This window comes from Panthera uncia, chromosome F1, assembly GCF_023721935.1.
Source record: "Panthera uncia isolate 11264 chromosome F1, Puncia_PCG_1.0, whole genome shotgun sequence".
NCBI classification, from domain to species: Eukaryota; Metazoa; Chordata; class Mammalia; order Carnivora; family Felidae; genus Panthera; species Panthera uncia.
Window position 1 is genome coordinate 19,565,728 of NC_064813.1, and position 19,324 is coordinate 19,585,051.

At 39.4% G+C, this 19,324-nt stretch overlaps 1 protein-coding gene across 5 annotated transcripts in view; it reads left to right on the forward strand.

Annotated features, from left to right (window-relative positions):
* The window catches only part of RASAL2 (RAS protein activator like 2), a 349,271-nt gene that overhangs the window by 318,669 nt on the left and 11,278 nt on the right, over nucleotides 1-19,324 (forward strand). For 3 of the 5 annotated variants that reach the window (XM_049634018.1, XM_049634015.1, XM_049634020.1), the window contains 5 exons: nucleotides 6,596-6,740; nucleotides 7,409-7,645; nucleotides 9,283-9,484; nucleotides 11,602-11,801; nucleotides 12,582-13,443. In XM_049634018.1, coding sequence (XP_049489975.1) covers nucleotides 6,596-6,740; nucleotides 7,409-7,645; nucleotides 9,283-9,484; nucleotides 11,602-11,801; nucleotides 12,582-13,443 — 1,646 coding nt within the window. The remainder of the gene's footprint in view (nucleotides 1-6,595; nucleotides 6,741-7,408; nucleotides 7,646-9,282; nucleotides 9,485-11,601; nucleotides 11,802-12,581; nucleotides 13,444-19,324) is intronic. The other 2 variants (XM_049634019.1, XM_049634017.1) reach the window with 1 other exon arrangement.

The window sequence follows — 19,324 nt, forward strand, 5'->3', positions numbered from 1 at the left end:
CTGATAAAAAGGCATAGCAGTATGAGAGAGCCAGGCACGTATGAAATAAAAGCAATTAGCTAAAAAATGAAATGAAAAAGACAAGTCAACAACAACAAAGAAGAAAAACAATTAGAACCAAATTGTTGAGAGCGTTGAATGCCAAGCTGAGGGGTTTAGATTTTAACAGTCATCACTGGTGAGCCACTGCAGGTTTTGAGCAGGCTGTTTTCAATAGAATCACTTTAACAAAGTGATTAAAATGGGTTGGTGAAGAAAGCAACTGAAAACAGAGACCAGTGAAGAAGCCATTGTAAGAAGGAGGGTAAGAAGCCAAGAGCCTCTGATTGATGTGATCACCAAGAGTAAGAGGTAAGGTGGATCTGAGAAATATTCAAGAAGTTGAGCTGATGGGACCTGGCAACTTCAGCTTGTGAGAATATGCCAGGGTTGGGGGTGGAGACCAGTTATTACAATGACTATTGGGCCTTGGTTACGAGAAGGATGATGAGGTTCTCAACAGAGGTAAAGAACACAGAAGTAGTAGGCTTGAAAGATGGAAAATGATATTTCCACTTCATGGGTATTCAATTTGAAGTTCTAATAGGAAATCCCCAGGGGTTCTAGGTAAGAAATCTCAAGACATTTGCCTAGGTGTCTCCTGGAAATTTAGGACCGAGTTACCCATGTGGAGGGATAAATGAAGCTACAAGATTACAAGAGCAGAAAGAGACTGGGCCAGAGACAGGTCTTACAGTGCACCTAGGCTTGTGATATAGATGGAAGGAAGAGGAGGAATCAGGAAAGTGATCACAAAGAAAAAGCACGCATGCGCACATGCACACAAAGCAGGAAAACCAGGAAAATCCTGAGTCCTAGACACCAAAAGAAATGAAAGCATCAACATCCTCAAGAGATTGAGGAAGGTAGAGGTTAAGAAAGAAAAAATGGCTATTGCATTCGGTAACTTCACTAGTGGTGGCTGGGACTGCCATCAGGAGGACAGGAACTGGGTTGTACAGGGTAACATGTGAATGACTGCTCAAGAAATAGGACCATTGTGCTTACAAGAAGTAGACTCACTATAGTAGCCATTAGTTCCTACTCTGCAGAAGTAAATTATTTCTCTTCCTGCATCCTGTCTTCGTATTTTTTTCTCTAAGTTATGTGCTTTAGTTTAAGATCTAGTGGGAATTTACAAGAATAGTGAATATGGATTTTCATTGATACGAAAGTTACAGAGATTCATAGTCTCACATAAAGAGTTTTTTACAGTCATATCAGAAAGTATATCTCATGGCTTCCTTCAGTGATTTGTATTGCCTTATAAAAGGCAATGATGAAGCATCTCAACCATACGTAGTCTCCATTATATGGACATAGGGGTAAATTATGTGTAGACCACCTACCTCTTAAAAATCAAATATCTGTATTCTGCCATTCAGTGTACTATACAGGATTTCCAAATAAATAATTTCCAAAGTGAAAAGTAGATGCAAGTACTTTGATAGGATTGTGAATAATTAGTTGATGGGCTAAATGAGACATGAAAATTCAGTGAGCATGGGAACAAATTCACATAACCCCACAAAGATCTCTATTCCAAGAGCAAGGACCAGGGTAGTGAAAATGGCTGCCGCTTCCAAGCGCGTAAACAAAATTAATTGGTAAGCTTCTTCAGGGCAGAGATTCTCCTGTCTTCTTCCCACTTAACTGCCCACAGTTCTAGTTAGCCTTTATATCTTAGACTCTCAATGGCCGATTTTTCTGCTATATTTTACTTTTATAACAGAAACTTCCTTTTGAAAACAACTTACAGAGTATCTGTCTTGGAGCCAGTGTAAATTCAGACTTATTTTATATGGTTTGATATAGTAATAAGTGAATTTTCAAATAGTAATCCTGAAGAACTGCAAAATATTTTCAGTTACCTTATAAAGATTGAATTATTTTTGTCATACAAGACTGTACTTACTATGGCAGGAGCCTCTAATCCTTCAGTAAGTATCAAAGAAAAAGGCTTCACAGTGAAGTCTCCGTAAACCAAAAAATTAAATTAATAAGGACAGCTGAGCACTCAGAATAATTAAAGTTCAGTTATATTTCATACCCTTTGGGCAAGAAAATAGATGTTCTTTCCAGACTGCCTGAAGAATTCTCAGAAAACTTAGTTAAAAGTTACCAGTCATGTTATACAATATGTATTTATCTTGATTAAGGCATTATTATGTACTGCACAGACATAACTGAGGTGGCTCAGTTAGACTTGACTTAAAGCTTCCACCTGTTAACACCTGTTACCTTTCTGACTAAAATCAGATTGCATGTTGATACCCTGTGACACACAGAAATACCATCTATGAGATACAGAAAAGCCCCTGATTTCCACCCTTGGTGACAGAGGCAAATTTTATTTTAGCAATGATATGACCATACCTACTGACTTATTTATACACAATTTGGATGCTAGATAGTAATGAGTTAATGATTTACATAGAAAATACACCATAGAACGTTCTAGGTACAAAGTCACATTTAAACAATGTAGTAAGTACCCCTTTGGCTCTGATCTTTTTCAAAGACAAGTGAGCAAATGCAAATGGATTACTGAATCTATCTCAATAATTTTTGATCAGGTAAGCAGCTTCTAGGTGCAGATCTATAAAAGGTTTGCCTTTCAGTGTGGTGTTTTCCACATTATCAGACAGGTTATAGTTTCAAAGGTGAAAATAATTTTCTCAGTTTGGGAGGACTTTAAATATATCATAATCAGGTAAAAAAAATCTTTAGACAATTGATTTATATAAATTTTGTTTTAAGTTTATTTACTTTGAGAGAGACAGAGACAGCACAAGCAGGGGAGGGGCAGAGACAGAGGAGAGAGAAACCCAAACAGGCTCCGTGATGTCAGCTTAGGGCCCGATGTGGGGCTCGAACTCATGAAATGTGAGATCATGACCTGAGCTGAAACTGAGGATCAAACGCTCAACCAACTGAGCCACCCAGGCACCCCTAGACAACTGATTTACTTCTGGACCCTTGTATTATTTATTTGGCTCTTTTCTTGGAGAGTAAAAAATAATTCTTAAAGTTTATCAATGATTCATTAATATTAGTATTGTTTCCCTAAACTAGATATAGCCTCAAAGAACTCACTAAACAGAATATTAATGGTATAAATTTAGAGGTGGGCCAACTTTTATGTGGAATATTTGACATTGATGACTTAGTTTTAAATTTAGCTGCTCTTTTTTAATATAATTTATTGTCAACTTGGCTAACATACAGTGTATATAGTGTGCTCTTGGTTTTGGGGGTAGATTCCCGTGATTCAACACTTACGTAAAACACTCAGTGCTCATCCCAACAGGTGCCCTCTTCAATGCCCATCACCCATTTTCCCCTCTCTCCCACCTCCCAACTGTCAGATTGTTCTCTGTATTTAAGAGTCTCTTATGGCTTGCCTCCCACCCTCTCTGTTTGAAACTATTTTTTTCCCCTTCCCTTCCCCCATGGTCTTCCGTTAAGTTTCTCAAGTTCCACATATGAGTGAAAACATATGATATCTGTCTTTCTCTGACTGACTTACCTCACTTAACATAATACTCTCCAGTTCCATCCATGTTGCTGCAAATGGCAGGATTTCATTCTTTCTCATTGCCAAGTAGTATTCCATTGTACAGCTAAACCACGTCATCTTTATCCTTTCATCAGTTGATGGACATTTAGGCTCTTTCCAGAATTTGGCTACTGTTGAAAGCACTGCTATAAACATTGGGGTACATATGCCCCTATGCATCAGCACTCCTGTATCCTTCAGGTAAATTCCTAGCAGTGCTATTGCTGGGTCATAGGGTAGATCTATTTTCATTTTTTAAGGAACCTCCACACTGTTTTCCAGAGCGGCTGCACCAGTTTGTATTCCCACCAACAGTGCAAGAGGGTTCCCGTTTCTCCACATCCTCGCCAGCATCTGTTGTTGCCTGAGTTGTTAATGTTAGCCATTCGGACGGGTGTGAAGTGGTATCTCAGTGTGGTTTTGATTTGTATTTCCCTGATGATAAGTGATGTTGGGCATCTTTTCATGTGTCTGTTAGCCATCTAGATGTTTTCTTTAGAAAAGTGTCTATTCGTGTCTTCTGCCCATTTCTTCACTGGATTATTTGTTTTTCGGGTGTTGAGTTTGGTAAATTCTTTATAGATTTTGGATATTAACCCTTTATCCGATATGTCATTTGCAGATATCTTTTCCCATTCCATCGGTTGCCTTTTAGTTTTGTTGATTGTTTCCTTTACAGTGCAGAAGCTTTTTATCTTGATGAGGTCCCAGTAGTTCATTTTTGCTTTTATTTCCCTTGCCTTTGGAAACGTGTCAAGCAAGAAATTGCTGCAGCTGAGGTCAAAGTGGTTGTTGCCTCTTTTCTCCTCTAGTGTTTTGATGGTTTCCTGTCTCACATTTAGCTCTTTCGTCCATTTTGAGTTTATTTTTGTGTATGGTATAAGAAAGTGGTCTAGTTTCATTCTTCTGCATGTTGCTATCCAGTTCTCCCAGCACCATTTGCTAATGACTGTCTTTTTCCCATTCGATACTCTTTCCTGTTTTGTCAAAAATTAGTTGGCCACCCATTTGTGGGTCCAATTCTGGGTTCTCTATTCCATTGGTCTATGTGTCTGGTTTTGTGCCAATACCATACTATCTGGATGATTACAGCTTTGTAGTAGAGTAAATTTAGGTGTTCTTTAAATGAGGTAAATTGTGTGGAAGCACATAGTATAGGGGACATTGAGAACATGTCACATACAAATCTTGCGAGAATTTATCAATATTTTTGGGTGTTTTCACTTTATGAAAAATTATTTTTAAATTGCATGTCTAGAGCCCCTACTAAGTGCCATGCACCATATTGGATACTTTTCTATTCATGCATTATTTCTGATCCTCACCACAGGTCTGTAAGGGTGGGAGTTATTGACGCCATTTTATTAACAAGGCAGCTGAAACTCAGACTTTTAGTTAAATGACTTCTCAAGGCTCCCCAGTAATTAAGTGATTTGACCTTAGGTCTGTCTGATTCCAAAGCCTTTACTTTTTCCATCTACTAATTTCCTATTCTCCAAACATTTTCTTCCAAATAATCATTTCCCATCCTCTATTATAGCTACTTTTTAAATCTTCATTTGCCTCACTACTTACCCTTTTGATAGAAAATACTCCTCATGATGCTACTGCTAATTAATTTTGCAGAAGTTTTTGTTCATGTCCATGAAATCTATTATAACTAGCCTGAACTTTGAATGATATGAGCAGATTTGAAAGGATCTTTGCAAGATCTACTCCTTTGTCATAAAGACCTGTAAAAACCCAAGAATAAGGGTGTCTGGGTGGCTCAGTCGGTTGAGTGTCAGACTTTGTCTCTGGTCATGATCTTGCAGTTCATGAGTTTGAGCCCCACATCGAGCTCACTGCTGTCAGTGCCAGGCCCTCTTTGGATCCTCTGTCTGCCTCTCCTTTTGCCCCTCCCCTGCTCACACTCTTTCTCTCTTGAAAATAAACAAACATTAAAAAAAAACAATACATGCTATCATTTCTGATAAATATTTATTGAACATCTGCAATGCTTTGAGAGCTATTTGGTAGGCTGGAGATTCAAACATGAATAGAAGCTGGCCCTGACCTCCAAGGGTATTCATCCTAGAGGTGTGAACGTGAGACAGACATGTGAACAAAGAGCACAAAACATTGTGAAACACAGAACACTAGAACATACACAAGGTATGGTGTATAGTGGAGGATAAACAAGTAAGGAAAGGATTTGTTCGTTCAGGGAATATTGGGCATATCCTATAGAGGATGGGATATGTAAACAGTGCTTCTAAGCTTCTATGAAGAAATGTCTGCTACATTTTTTCTACTATGTTGAATGACTATCCCCTTTACAAGAGGTAAGCCTAGAGACCCTTACTCAAATCTATGTTTGACACCAGCATTAGCACTAACACCTTAGGTGGGTATTCAGTCAAGCGTGGGTTCTTTTTTCTTCTAAAATAATAACAACATTATTCATCCTGGTAGAGCAGCCTTATAACAAATAACGAGTCCCTGCTAATTAAATATATTTGTGGAGCACTTGGGTGGCTCAGTCAGACGTTAAGCCTCTGACTTTGGCTCAGGTCATGATCTCGCGGTCCGTGAGTTCGAGCCCCGCGTCAGCCTCTGTGCTGACATCAGAGCCTGGATCCTGCTTCAGATTCTGTGTCTCCCTCTCTCTCTCTGCCCCCCCCACCTCAAAAATAAAGAATTTGTGGTTTCAGGTAAAAGATTTAAAGCTGTATCATTGTTGAAAGTATGATCATTATTATTATTTTTATAAATACCACGATGGTGAGGTTAGCGATTGCAGTTTTTCTGCTTCCAAGATGAGGAAGATAAACATCATATATGGGAGGTGGTAACCCTTGGGGTCTAAAGCAGCAACAATCCTTCATGCCCTCCATGTCAGGTCTCAGAAAGAAATTCCCGTTATACATTTTAGGACAGAAATCCTAAATCCTTTTATTCTGTTCAGGAAGACGCTGTTCATAGTTACACTACCTGTCACCTTCTCTCTTCAAACAGGGGAGTTCATCAAAGCTCTGTACGAGTCAGATGAGAACTGTGAGGTGGAGCCCAGCAGGTGTTCCTCTAGTGAACTGATAGAGCATCAGAGCAACCTGAAAATGTGCTGTGAGCTGGCTTTCTGCAAGATCATCAACTCGTACTGGTGAGCAGGTGTCAGTGCCTCAGCCTCTGCTCGTGGAACTTCAGTTTTTCCATGTAAAGGTCATCACAGTGTCAACTGTAGTATCTCCCACCCAGAGAAAGGACTTAGGGGGAAGATGGAAAGTTTCCCTAATGTAGTCCCCTCTGAAGTCCAAATCTCCACTGTAAGCAGAAGCACCTGTGAACTATCTACATAAATATAATATTTCCCCAGAATAGGAGCACCACGTCCTCTAATTCCCAAAGTATTTCAATGGCTTTCTAAAGTGTTTACCCATGTTAGACAGTTGTGTTAATGATTTTTGATCATCGCTCCAACCCCTGCAATTGGTGAGATTTTGGAAGTTTTGAAGAACGCTCTTTAGAGAGATTATGGTAAGCTCTATTAAACCAGATGGTTCAGTCAGGAGCCTCATGCCATTTTCCTACGTTGCAAAACTAAATTTACACTAATCCCTGAGTTTTATGGCTGTGGGTTTCCAGTCTCCATCTGGGCTTCCGTGAATTTTCCACCAACTCGAAGCCATGAATCAGGCAGAATTCTCTCCACTAGGCTCTCCTCTTAGCCTGGCTCTAGAGCAGGTGTGTTGGGCCAGATGGGATCACTTGTGTCTTCTTGGGTTATGGTACTTTTGTATTTAGAGGTTTTGATCTTTTTTCCTTCCCCAGTGTTTTCCCTCGTGAGTTGAAAGAAGTGTTTGCGTCATGGAAGCAGCAGTGCCTGAACCGTGGCAAACAGGACATCAGCGAGCGGCTCATCAGTGCCTCGTTATTTCTGCGTTTTCTGTGCCCAGCCATTATGTCTCCCAGTCTTTTCAACCTGATGCAAGAGTATCCTGATGACCGCACGTCTCGGACTCTGACTCTAATTGCCAAGGTCATTCAGAACCTGGCTAACTTTGCCAAGTAGGTGTCACTGCTATAAGCACTTTTAAAAACATTGTTTAAAAAAAATACGTGACACCTAAAATTTGGATGGGGGTGGGGAGCCTCATCACTCGTATTACAAGATTTTCGTTATGGTGGTATTCAACATAGAAGAAAGAAGAAACAGCTTAATATTCACTTTACAGAGGAATGGTTCAGTAACCTATGGTACATGCATTCAGTAGAATATTTGCAGCCACTACGGTGTTCACCAAAAATGTCCAATAATATGGAAAATGATGCAGATACAATTATACTATATAGAAAGTGCTATTCAAAACTTTAGCAAAAAAGAAAAAGGATACTAGAAGATACATATGCTGTTATTCCAGAAATATGTTAATACAAAAACTAAAGTATAAAACGTTAGGAGAAACCATCTGACAAACTCAGTGGTTACATTATCTAAGACAATTGGCCTGGCCCCTTCAAAGAAAAAAGTCAATGTCATGAAAAATTGAAAAGATCGAGAGGGACTATTCTAGATTTTAAAAGACTGCAATGCTTGAATCTTAACTGGATCTGAACTGGGAAAAAAAAATCTATAAGTCATTTTGGGGACAATTAAATGTGGACTATATATAAGATGATTTAAAAGTTTTAGCATGATAATAGCATTGGTTTATGTAAGAGATGTTCCTTATTCTGAAGAAATGAGTGCTAATGTATTTAGAGTTTATGTCTGCAACTTAGTTTAAAATGGTTCAGCAAAAAAAAAAAAAAAAAAAAAAGTATGTAGAGAGAAAGTGAAAGCAAACTTGGCAAAATGTTCGCAGTGGGTTAATGTAGAGGAATGGCATATGGTTGTTTGTTGTATATTCTTTCAACTTTTATATAGGTTTAAAATTTTTTTAAAAGGGAGTTAGAAAACCATTGGGGAGGAAATGCACTCACATGTAAACAGCAGCTATGTTTGGGTGGTAGAGTGTGTCCACTCACACTCTTTTCTTGCCACTTTTCATTGTTTCCAAAAAAGACAAGATTCTCTATTAGCAGCGTATTGAAGGAAGAAAGTGGAACTTCAATGAGACAGATTGTTTTCTAGTGTAAATATTGGCCTTTTGGAAGTGTACTATTTTAACTTTGTGTACCCTATATTTACAGCAGCACAGAAATAGACATATTTACCCATATTTGAGCTAATTCTGCTAAAAATTACTTCTAGCTTATTTTGAAAGAAATTTTCTGGGCTGAAGATACCTAGAATTTAGATGGGCAAAGAAGAGAGGTTCTTCTCTAGCAAAAATAAATAGCATGCAGTGCACACAGGCTTGGAGAAGCGGCATATATTCAGGAGACTCTGAAGAAGCTAGCAATATTGAAGGTTTGTACCGATGAGCATGTGGTAGGCAAACGAAGGTTATTTACAGAGAGCTCTAGATACCAGAAAAAAGAGAGTTAGCTTTCGCCAACAGAGACTAGAAGGCTATGCAAAGTATTTGATTGTTACATCAGTATTAGGAAAGTATGTTTTAGCATTTATCACTTAGCAGATTACAAATTAGTCACTTACCTCCCCAAAATAAAAATAAAAAATTTAAAGCTCAGTGTAAAGTCAACTCAGACATCTCTTTTCCTGAATATGTCCTTTCTCATTTTCTCTCCCTCTACTTCAGATTTGGTAACAAAGAAGAATACATGGCATTCATGAATGATTTTTTAGAACATGAATGGGGTGGAATGAAGCGCTTTCTTTTGGAGATCTCTAATCCGGACACCATCTCGAACACGCCAGGCTTTGATGGTTACATTGATCTGGGCCGAGAGCTTTCAGTTTTGCATTCCTTACTGTGGGAAGTAGTTTCCCAACTTGATAAGGTAAAGTAGGCTGGAAGCATAATGGGAGATGGGAGATAGAGAACGTTAATGTACCTGGATTCTGGAAAGTATCCACAGAGTGACAGCCTTCACGCCTCCTGCTAGTCGAAAACGACCTTTTGTGCTAGAAGTCTGGGAGTAAATAGCTATCAATTCTGCATCAAATGCGTGCCCTCCAAACCAGGAACTTCTAGAAAGCCATGAGATTATTCACATATATTTTTAAGAAATTAGCTGAATTAATGGAGTATATATTTCTATAAATACATACATACATGTATATAACATTATATATAGCATGTCTAAAACCTTGCCTGGAAACTAACATCGAATATTGCCATACACAGGTTTATTCATGTATAAGCAGGATGAGATAAAACCTCATAATAATCCTAACAAAAGTGTGGACTTGGAAAAATATTGAGACTATTATGTTTAAGTGGTTTAACTCATGAGATTTTTTTTTTTATTCTGCAAGTCAGAGGGTTCAATGTAACTATTAGTACTACAGAGTTGCATGGGATCTGAAAATCCTGATGTTTTCTTTCTCTACAGATGTGAATTTTAAAAACAGAAAATACTATTTTTCATCATTTATTTTCTGAGTCTAAGCTCAGAATCTTGTTATATACCATATTAGTAACTAAATACATACCATGCCAATCATTTGCTTCCTTCTGGAATTTTTCAAAGAGGAATCGAATTTATAATGGAAAGTAGTCTTAGACTCTGGCTAGGTTTATCACAATAATTATTTATTGATGTTTTTGTTTGCTACAGGTACTTCATAAATAGGTGTGGTGGTATGTTAGAATAACTTCAAAAACAAAGTTATTTTTTTGTGATAAGAATGTATTTGTTTTCCTCCACTTTCCTATTATCCTTAAAAATGTTGTACCGATAAAATGGGGGAGGGGAGTAAAACCTATTAATAAAGACCGCTTTCCTGAGGCAATGTAAATGGTAGGGTGTCCTACCATTTGTAAAATAGTAAACTCTTATTCTTGAGGGCCCCTTCTTCACTTGTAGGAATACTAGCTAGATTTTGAGTTGCAGCTATGCTGAGGTAAATTCCTTGAATACAAATCATGGCTCAAGAAAGTTGAGCAGGTAAAGGCTATTCTTGAGGTGGCGTTTGAGTGCCCATTCTACCCATTGGAGCAGAGTTGAAGAGACTTGGTTGTTGAGAAGACAAAGGAGACCCAGAGGCAGTCTTGTAGAACTGGCCTAGAGTTGCAGGGTCCCAAAGAACTCCATAAGAATAAGAATTCCCCCAAAGAAAAAAATGATTGAGATGGATAAATCCAATACTAAAAAGTTACTCTTTGTTGAATAACTGCATCGGTGGGATGCGGATACAGTAATCCTGTGAAATAGGCCTGGTTGATTTTGGGCTGAGGTCCTTTCAACAGGCTTTGCTATGTAAACATGCTTTGTCCTTTTTAATCTGTGTTTAGTCCTGGAAACCAGGGGTAAATCTAGACATATCTCACAGAGTTTACCTGCTTTTGCTGTTTAAAAAAAAGATTGTCTTGCTGATGCAAACCCAGTTGACAATAGGTCAGAGTTCCCTAAAGGAAATGGGATAGTAGATGGCAGTATATCATCTGTGTTCCCTGCAGTGCTCCAGACCCCTGAATGCAACACCTTCCTGTATGTTGGCATGCATTTCTTTTCTCACATGATGCCTTTTCTTTGGAAGTTTCATCACACTAGCCGATCCTCTGGTCTCGAAGTCCTTTGGTTAGAAGGTGTTTGGTTCTTCCCCTACCCTCCCCCACCTTGATCTACTAGCCTTCCAAAGATTTAGTTTGCTTTGCATGCCTATTTTAGTTGGAATGGCAATAGTTTGGTTGTTTTGAGCATGTCTTTTAATTTTTATTTGCATAATCCTAATTTCTATTTCCTTTCTTTCCTCGATGTCTGCTGCACCTTGTTTCGCCTCCTCCATTCATCTCGACGCCATGGTTCTGCTGCTCCATAACAATGCATTATGAACCTGCCACTCCCATATGCAAACACCTACCCTTCCCTCCAACCTACACCCCTCCATCAATGGGCATCGTTGTCCCAAAAACAATCCTTGGTGGATGTCGCAATGCTTATTATCCAATTAGGGTGAAAATTCCTTCCTACAGGCGACCGTGGCAAAATTGGGACCTCTCCCTCGAGTTCTTGCTGATATTACCAAGTCTCTGACTAATCCTACACCAATACAACAGCAACTAAGACGCTTCACTGAGCATAACTCCAGTCCAAATGTCAGTGGAAGCCTCTCCTCTGGGCTGCAGAAAATATTCGAAGACCCCACTGACAGGTATGAAACAGAGAATTTAAATAAACCGTTGTCTCAGAGAGAGGTGATGTTTAGAGACTTGGCAGAAATCTATTTATTTGTTGAATTTATAACTTGAAAGTCATGATCAGTTGGAAAAAACATCTGACCTGAGATAAATCCAATTGTTTGTCCTAATAATACACAGGATCTAGGATTCTTATTTTCTACAGTGATATTGTAGAGTTATAATATGTTCAGCAAACATTGTTTCAAAATCTAGGTCCGGCTTAATGGAAGATTAAGGGCTTTGAAATTTCTATTTCCATATATTGTAGCACTCAAAACTCTGGAGAACCTCCGTTAAAATCACTTTATGGCTGGCGGTGTCAGCCGGATAGGCAGATACAACGTTGATGCTCACACTGACCCTCTTTTCTGGATTGGCAAGACTTGGGCCTTTAGCAGTGACCCTTTGGTTGTACCTCAGCCCTGCTTCCTCCTCTTGAAGGTTTAGACAGAAGCAATTAACTGTGAATCAGAATATTTGGGAGGGTTTAAAGCCTAACTAGGATATGACTAGAATTCTAGCAGAAACTGAAGACAATGATGGAGAGGTAAGCACAGCGTTATTCCCCACCTTTGGAGAGAAACTAAAAATTTTGGATTTTAAAGAATTGTAACGATGAAATCTGGGTTTAGAAACCAATGTAAGTGTCCACATTGGGACTGTGAGCCTTTGGAATGTTCATATGCCTGGGTTGAAAAAAACTGTTTTGAATTTGCCCCAGGAGTAATTAAGGGTCCTCTCCTTTTCCACAGTGATTTGCATAAACTAAAATCTCCAAGCCAGGACAACACTGATAGCTACTTCAGAGGGAAAACATTACTGCTGGTGCAGCAAGCGTCCTCCCAGAGCATGACTTACTCTGAAAAGGATGAGAAGGAAAGTAGCCTTCCTAACGGTCGGAGCATCTCCCTCATGGACCTTCAGGACACTCACGCTGCTCAGGTGGAGCATGCGCCTGTCATGCTCGATGTGCCTATGCGCTTAACTGGAAGCCAGCTTTCCATAACCCAGGTGGCCAGCATCAAACAACTGCGGGAAACCCAGAGCACTCCCCAGAGCGCACCCCAAGTGAGAAGGCCCCTGCACCCGGCCTTGAACCAGCCAGGCAGCCTCCAGCCCTTGTCATTCCAGAACCCTGTCTATCACCTCAATAACCCAATTCCGGCAATGCCAAAGGCCTCTGTGGATTCGAGTTTGGAGAACCTAAGCACTGCCAGTTCCAGAAGCCAAAGTAACAGTGAGGATTTCAAACTCAGCGGGCCCAGCAATAGCAGCATGGAAGATTTCACCAAACGCAGCACCCAGAGCGAGGATTTCTCCAGGCGGCATACTGTGCCAGACAGACACATACCTCTTGCTCTGCCACGGCAGAATAGTACCGGGCAGGCCCAGATCCGGAAAATGGACCAGGCTGGGTTAGGTGCCCGAGCCAAAGCCCCGCCATCCCTGCCACATAGTGCTTCCTTACGTAGCACGGGGAGCATGTCGGTGGCCTCTGCAGCCCTCATGGCCGAACCTGTGCAGAATGGGAGCCGGTCCCGGCAGCAGTCTTTCTCCTCCAGAGAGAGCCCTGTTCCCAAAGTGAGAGCGATCCAGAGACAACAAACACAGCAGGTAGGGGGGAGAGCTGGAGGGGTGTGGCTTCCACTTATCCAACTGTTTCCCTGGTTCTTTGTATATAAATCATTAGGAAATCCAATTTCTAGCAACGTTTCCACTTAAAAATATGTTCTGCAACTTTTTTTTAGTGCTTGTTTATTTATCTTGAAAGAGAATGTGTGTGTGTGTGTGTGTGTGTGTGTGTGCGCGCGCGCATGCGTACAAAAAGGACCAGAGAAGGAGAGAGAGAATCCCAAGCAGGCTCTGTACCATAAGTGTGGAGCCCTGATGTAGGGCTTGAACTCACGAACCATGAGATCATGACCTGAGCCGGTGTCAGACCCTTAACCGACTGAGCCACCCAGGAACCCCGTTTTCTCCAACTTTTAGATGGAGAGAGGAAATGCAAGGTCTGGGAGGCTTCTGCTTAGGTGAGGCTGCAGAAAGTAGCTTGACTCATTACCCTCAGGAGACTATCAACCACACAAAGAGCTTTTCCTTCCCTTCGAGCAGCTGAGCCACTACCTATGTGTGCACTGGGAACAGATCGGTGTTGCATGAATAATTAGAACACATACACTGTGAAACCTATAGGCCAGATGAACCATAATATATTTTGGGAATCCGGACCCTGAATCCTCAATTTTTTTCCCCTACAGTTTCCAGAATAAACTTTCGCGTTCCGAGTCAAACATTTAATGTAACTGCTCTCTATTCCATCCCCCACCTCCCTCTGGAAATTATAAGTCCCCTGTGCCTTTTCCTGGAAATGACTAGAAAAATAAACAACTGAGCACCTATAAAGACAAGGTAAAGGAGAGAGGTAAAAAGAAACACAGGCGGTTGACAGTGCTGTAAACATTTCCGAATCCCTTCTATTTCTATTTGCATGGGTAAGCCCAGCTAGTGTCACACCCAGTCTTAAGACTCCTGGACTTCTTTCTTGACAAATAAAAAGTTTTCCCGAGAATTTGATCACTCGTGTCTTCCCTACCGAATACATTTTCAGGCACCGATACATATTTTGCTTTTTGAAACAAACTAATAACCTGAGGAAATCATGTGTAGGTATATATTTAATCTTTCATCTAAAAAAGATTTTTCAACTTTGTATTTGCTGACCTTTCTTTGAAACCTGATCATACTATATGAGTACTAGGGAGCTTTGTGATTGGAAGAGTTCTATGCCACATCCTTTTGTCAGCGAGACCACTGGTCAGAGGAGACTGCCATAAAACGCCAATGTATCTTTTTAATATATTTGCTCTTTATAGGTAGGCATTTACCGATTTGGCTGTTTCTGCCGCTACTCTGCTGTGATCAGAGCCCTTGCCCCTAGCTTGATCGTTACTGTTTAAAAAAAAATAACAAAATTAGAACATTGACAGAATCCTGGGATACAGCGGTAAAGGCAGAGTTGAAAAGTACGACTAACTTAAGTTGCTTCCCGCAGCCAGCTTCCTAGGCAGAGCCTCCCGGTAGGTCCTTCTTTCCAGAGAAATAAAGTTTTCCTTCAGTCTTAAATTTTTCATTTTTATTTGGCTTATATTTCCCCAAATTTCACCAACTCGTTTGATTTAATAAGCATTTTCATCTAAAGAGAAGGAAAGAAGAGTAGATACAATGAAAATGCTTATGCGTCGCTATATCTTTCATAAGTATGTCAAATTGTGTCATATATATTCTCTTAATCTGTTTGTTGGAAGGCAGTCCTTCTTACCTTATTGTGGTCTTATCCACATGTTGCTTTTATGCTAGCTTCTAGTTGAGGCCAACCACTTTCAGAGAAATGAAGTGTTTACTGAGAGGAGAAAAGAAAGATAAGGAATTTTGGAGATGGAGTGCTGGGTGGAGGCAGACATCCACTCAGGGGTCTAAATGCAGCATGGGGGCCCTGAACATGAGAAGAATCTCAGATTGGCAGAGAGGGACAGGACAACGGAAAGGGCCCTCCAACCTGCTTTTCAAAAGCTGGCTCGGGCCCAGCCCTGGACAGAAAAAAGGAATGCTAACCCCTTCCCCTATTTGATATAGTCCTCAGTTGTCAGGGTGTGTGACTCAGACTGATGGTTTATAAATATTTTAAATTAAATAGCCTTCTGAGTGATCATCTGGAACCAGGTATCATTTATAATGCTCAGGTATAAGAAAATGTAGCACCTGTCACACAAGCAGTTAGTACAGTTTCTCTGGGTGAAGAGAAGGCTGTCTTGGGTAGATGGGAGGTAGGAAATGGATATGGTCTCCCAACAACCAACTTAAAAACGTTTTGTGCCACAGCCATGAATGAACTGGGGTATGCCTGTGTTATATTGGCACATGAGGCACAGACACCATGAAGTGGCCTCACACGGCTTTAAATATTCACCTCTGTTTATGCCTTCGCTGGTAGTGCCACCATCGTATCAGTTAAAGCATAAATCACCCTATTTTTATTGCTCAAGTTTCTGGTTTTTCTACACTCGCTCTTTCTATGCAGATGGTTTATTCTTTCAAACTTATGTTGTTATTTTCTATCCCTTATCTTTCTGTTTCTTGCTTTTCTCCTCTCCCGTGAAGCCTCTGAATTTCTACATAATCAGCGCATTTTTGGCAAATTCCTTTACATATTGTAATTGCAAATTGTGTTGGGGAATTCTTCTCTCCCAAAAACTAGAGGATCTCTTTGTGGGGATTGTTGTGTAGGCGTGTGTAATTATCAGCGGCTTTGTCCCATGCAAATTCCATCTGTATCTTAGCACAAAGGAGCGGCCATTGTTGGCAGGCTTACTAGCTTTGGTCTTCTCCATGTACGTACTGAGTAGGAAGGAAACAAAATCCTAGTGAAACAATCTACAGAGAAGAGATTTCTTTTTTTCGGGAAGCTGCCTTCAATTTTTTTTTACCCTTCTCAGCCTCTCTTTGGATTCCCCCCTCTCATTTCCCTGTCCGTTTTGTTTTCCATGTATCGTGTACTCCCTGTGTATAATAGACTGTATGTATAATGTATGTGTTCAGATATAGCGTGTTACATAACCTCAAAAATTCAAATTTGAAGAGACTTTTAAAATAGGTATCTGACAAGCCTGTTGGAATGATGCTCCAGCTTTCACACTCAGATATGTTGAACCCTCTCCTAACCAACCTCTTCAAGAACCCTCAGAGTGTACTTGTTTAGTCAGCCCTTTCTTTGGTGTAGACCGCAGAAGTGCTATTCATTATGAGAACCTGACTGAACCTGACTGGTGCAGACTTTGGAGAAGCTGAAACCAACGAGTCTTATTTATATCTAGTAAATACTAGCAAGGGACAGGGAACTGGCCTGTTCATTGTCCTCAGCATAGCCAGGCTATGACTAATTATAGGCTCGGAGAAACTGCCATCTCAGGCCCTTTTGCCCTACAGCATTGGTATTTTTCCCCAGAGAAACCCTATACAGCTGTATCTCAAAGGGGAGACAGTCCTGGTAGGAAATCCTGCTGCTTTTCTTTTTGTCTTTTTCATCCTTCATTTTCTTTAATGATCCGCTGTTGAAAGTCAGTGGATACAAATACTCTTCCTAAGGCTATAGCTAAGCAAAATGGGATTTGAAGCACTTACCAACATCTTTTCCCAATCTCTTTGACTATAAACTAGAGGTAATAAATTTTGCTATCTTTGCCAGCTTGTAAAGGAGATGCAACAATCATTGAAGAAAAAGCCTTTGATGCACTTCCAAAGGATTAGAGGAAAAGACATACATACATTAGCTTTCTCTTAGTAATACATTATACTTTAGTAATGAATTCTAAAGAGAACCAGAGTATTCATAAGTGAATAATATTTTATTGAGCATCTATTATGCAATTACATAGTCACTACCATTCAAAGAATGCTATATATAATATGGTACCCTGCCTCAAGGATTGATGATCTAATTGGGAAATAAGACCAGCGCACACGAGACCAATAGAAAAAAATGTAAGAGACGGTATATAGTTTTTAAAATAAAGAAACCAAAAAACCACCTCTATTTTTGATGTGTTAAATATTACTTTTCTGTTCTTTAAATGTTTTACTATGAATACAAGGAATAGTTAATATTCTTTTCAACACTTATTGACCACCTACTGCTATGCAGAGTGCTTGGATATATTAGGAAGTGGTTGAAAATCAGAATTAACCAGTACAATAGGAATAGACCTAAATGCCCATTTCTATCATACAATCTCTTAAAATTCATTGGACATTCTTAGTCTTTCTGAAGATATGGTAGTACCACCATCACCAGTGGAATGAGCCAAGCTCGTTTTACAACTAGTCAAAGCCTAGATTGTGCTAAGGAGTCGTTGTTTTAATACCCTTTTAGGGGCTGAGATCGCTCCTTAGTGTGTTCTAGGAATATCTTTAGTGTGCGTGTATAGGCACCCAATAAATAGATAGCCCATAACAAATTACAGGGAAAGAAAGTTCATTCAAGCAACATCTTGTTAACTAGATAAAACGGAAAGCTATTGAATTAGCTGCCTTGAAGTAACAAATTCCAAACAGTAAAGTTGTTATTAGTTTTAGTACCTGCTTTATCTCAAACTGCTACTGAATAGAAAATCCTGGTTTCACAGAAAAGCAGCTTTTCTCTGCCCTGTGTGCTAAAGTGATAAGATCATGAAATTAAAAAGGCATTTGTCTCCTTTAAATATTGGCTTTCTATTAATTTTTTCAAACCCATAACCGCATTCTTTTGCCTTTCAGGTGTATATATATCAAAAAAAACAAAACAAAAAAAAAAAAAAACCTAAACCTCTTGTAAAACTATTTTTCTCTGCCAATGGTGAAGCAGTTTATTGTGCTCTGCTTTTAAAGTCCAGCAGGGGGAGAACTAATGTGTGTGTGTGCATGTGTGTGTAAAGTACCTTGCCATTTACAAAATGCTTTTCCATGTGGACTCATTTGCTTCTTATAATAATTTTTCATGTGGATAATTACTACCTTCCACTATAGATGATACTCTGTCCTCTGTCCTATAGGCCAGTATTTCTAAAGTGTGATGCTCAAAATTATTTAAGTATACATGATGTCTGTTTAATTACTCATGTAATTAATTATTTTAACACATATTAGAAAAATATATGACTATCAATATTAATAATATTTATAAATATATAACCTCAAAGTCATGATTTTACTGATATTATTGTTTAGCATAAGGACTTAGCTAACTGGAAAAGGTCTTTTTAAAAAGATGATTAATAATATATCAGTGAAATGTTATGACAAAAATAATAAAGTGATAAATGAATGAAGTATAAGAAACATAACCTACATACCAGAGTGGAGATGGAGACATGTTTACATGCTCCTTGACACAGTGGAGAAATTGATTTTAAAGGAGGAACTTCTAGCTCGAAGTCCATTAACAACTGCTTATGTGTGCATCAGGCGTGATGCTGCTTTTTACTGATGTACATCTGTAATCTCTTTGTAAATCAGCCAGACCAGGTTCTGCTTCAAACCTTTAAGAAACACCCTCATATTACTTGTTTTGTGTATTTTGCAGTTTATCCCAACCTGTCTTTGATAACCTTTTAGTCTCTGCAGCCAGTATTTTTCATCTAGTCTTTCTAAATTGCAAAGTCATCAAAATACCCGTTCTTTTAAAATAGCTGTCGATTTAGAGTTTAACTGGATTCTACTTCAGAATGACATAAAGATAATCTTAAGGTAGATAGCCTTTTTAGAATTAAAATAGGTTTCTATTTTGAGGACCAATGCTCCATAATCCCATAACTGAAGGGAATTTTCTCTCCCATACAGAGCTGACTCACATATGATAGTGCTTTGTTCCCGCACTATCTCTCTCTCTCCCTTCCTGCCTCCCTTGTTCTCTTTCTCTCTCAAGCATACTGGAGAAAAAGAATTCGTTTTATATTTCTAGCAT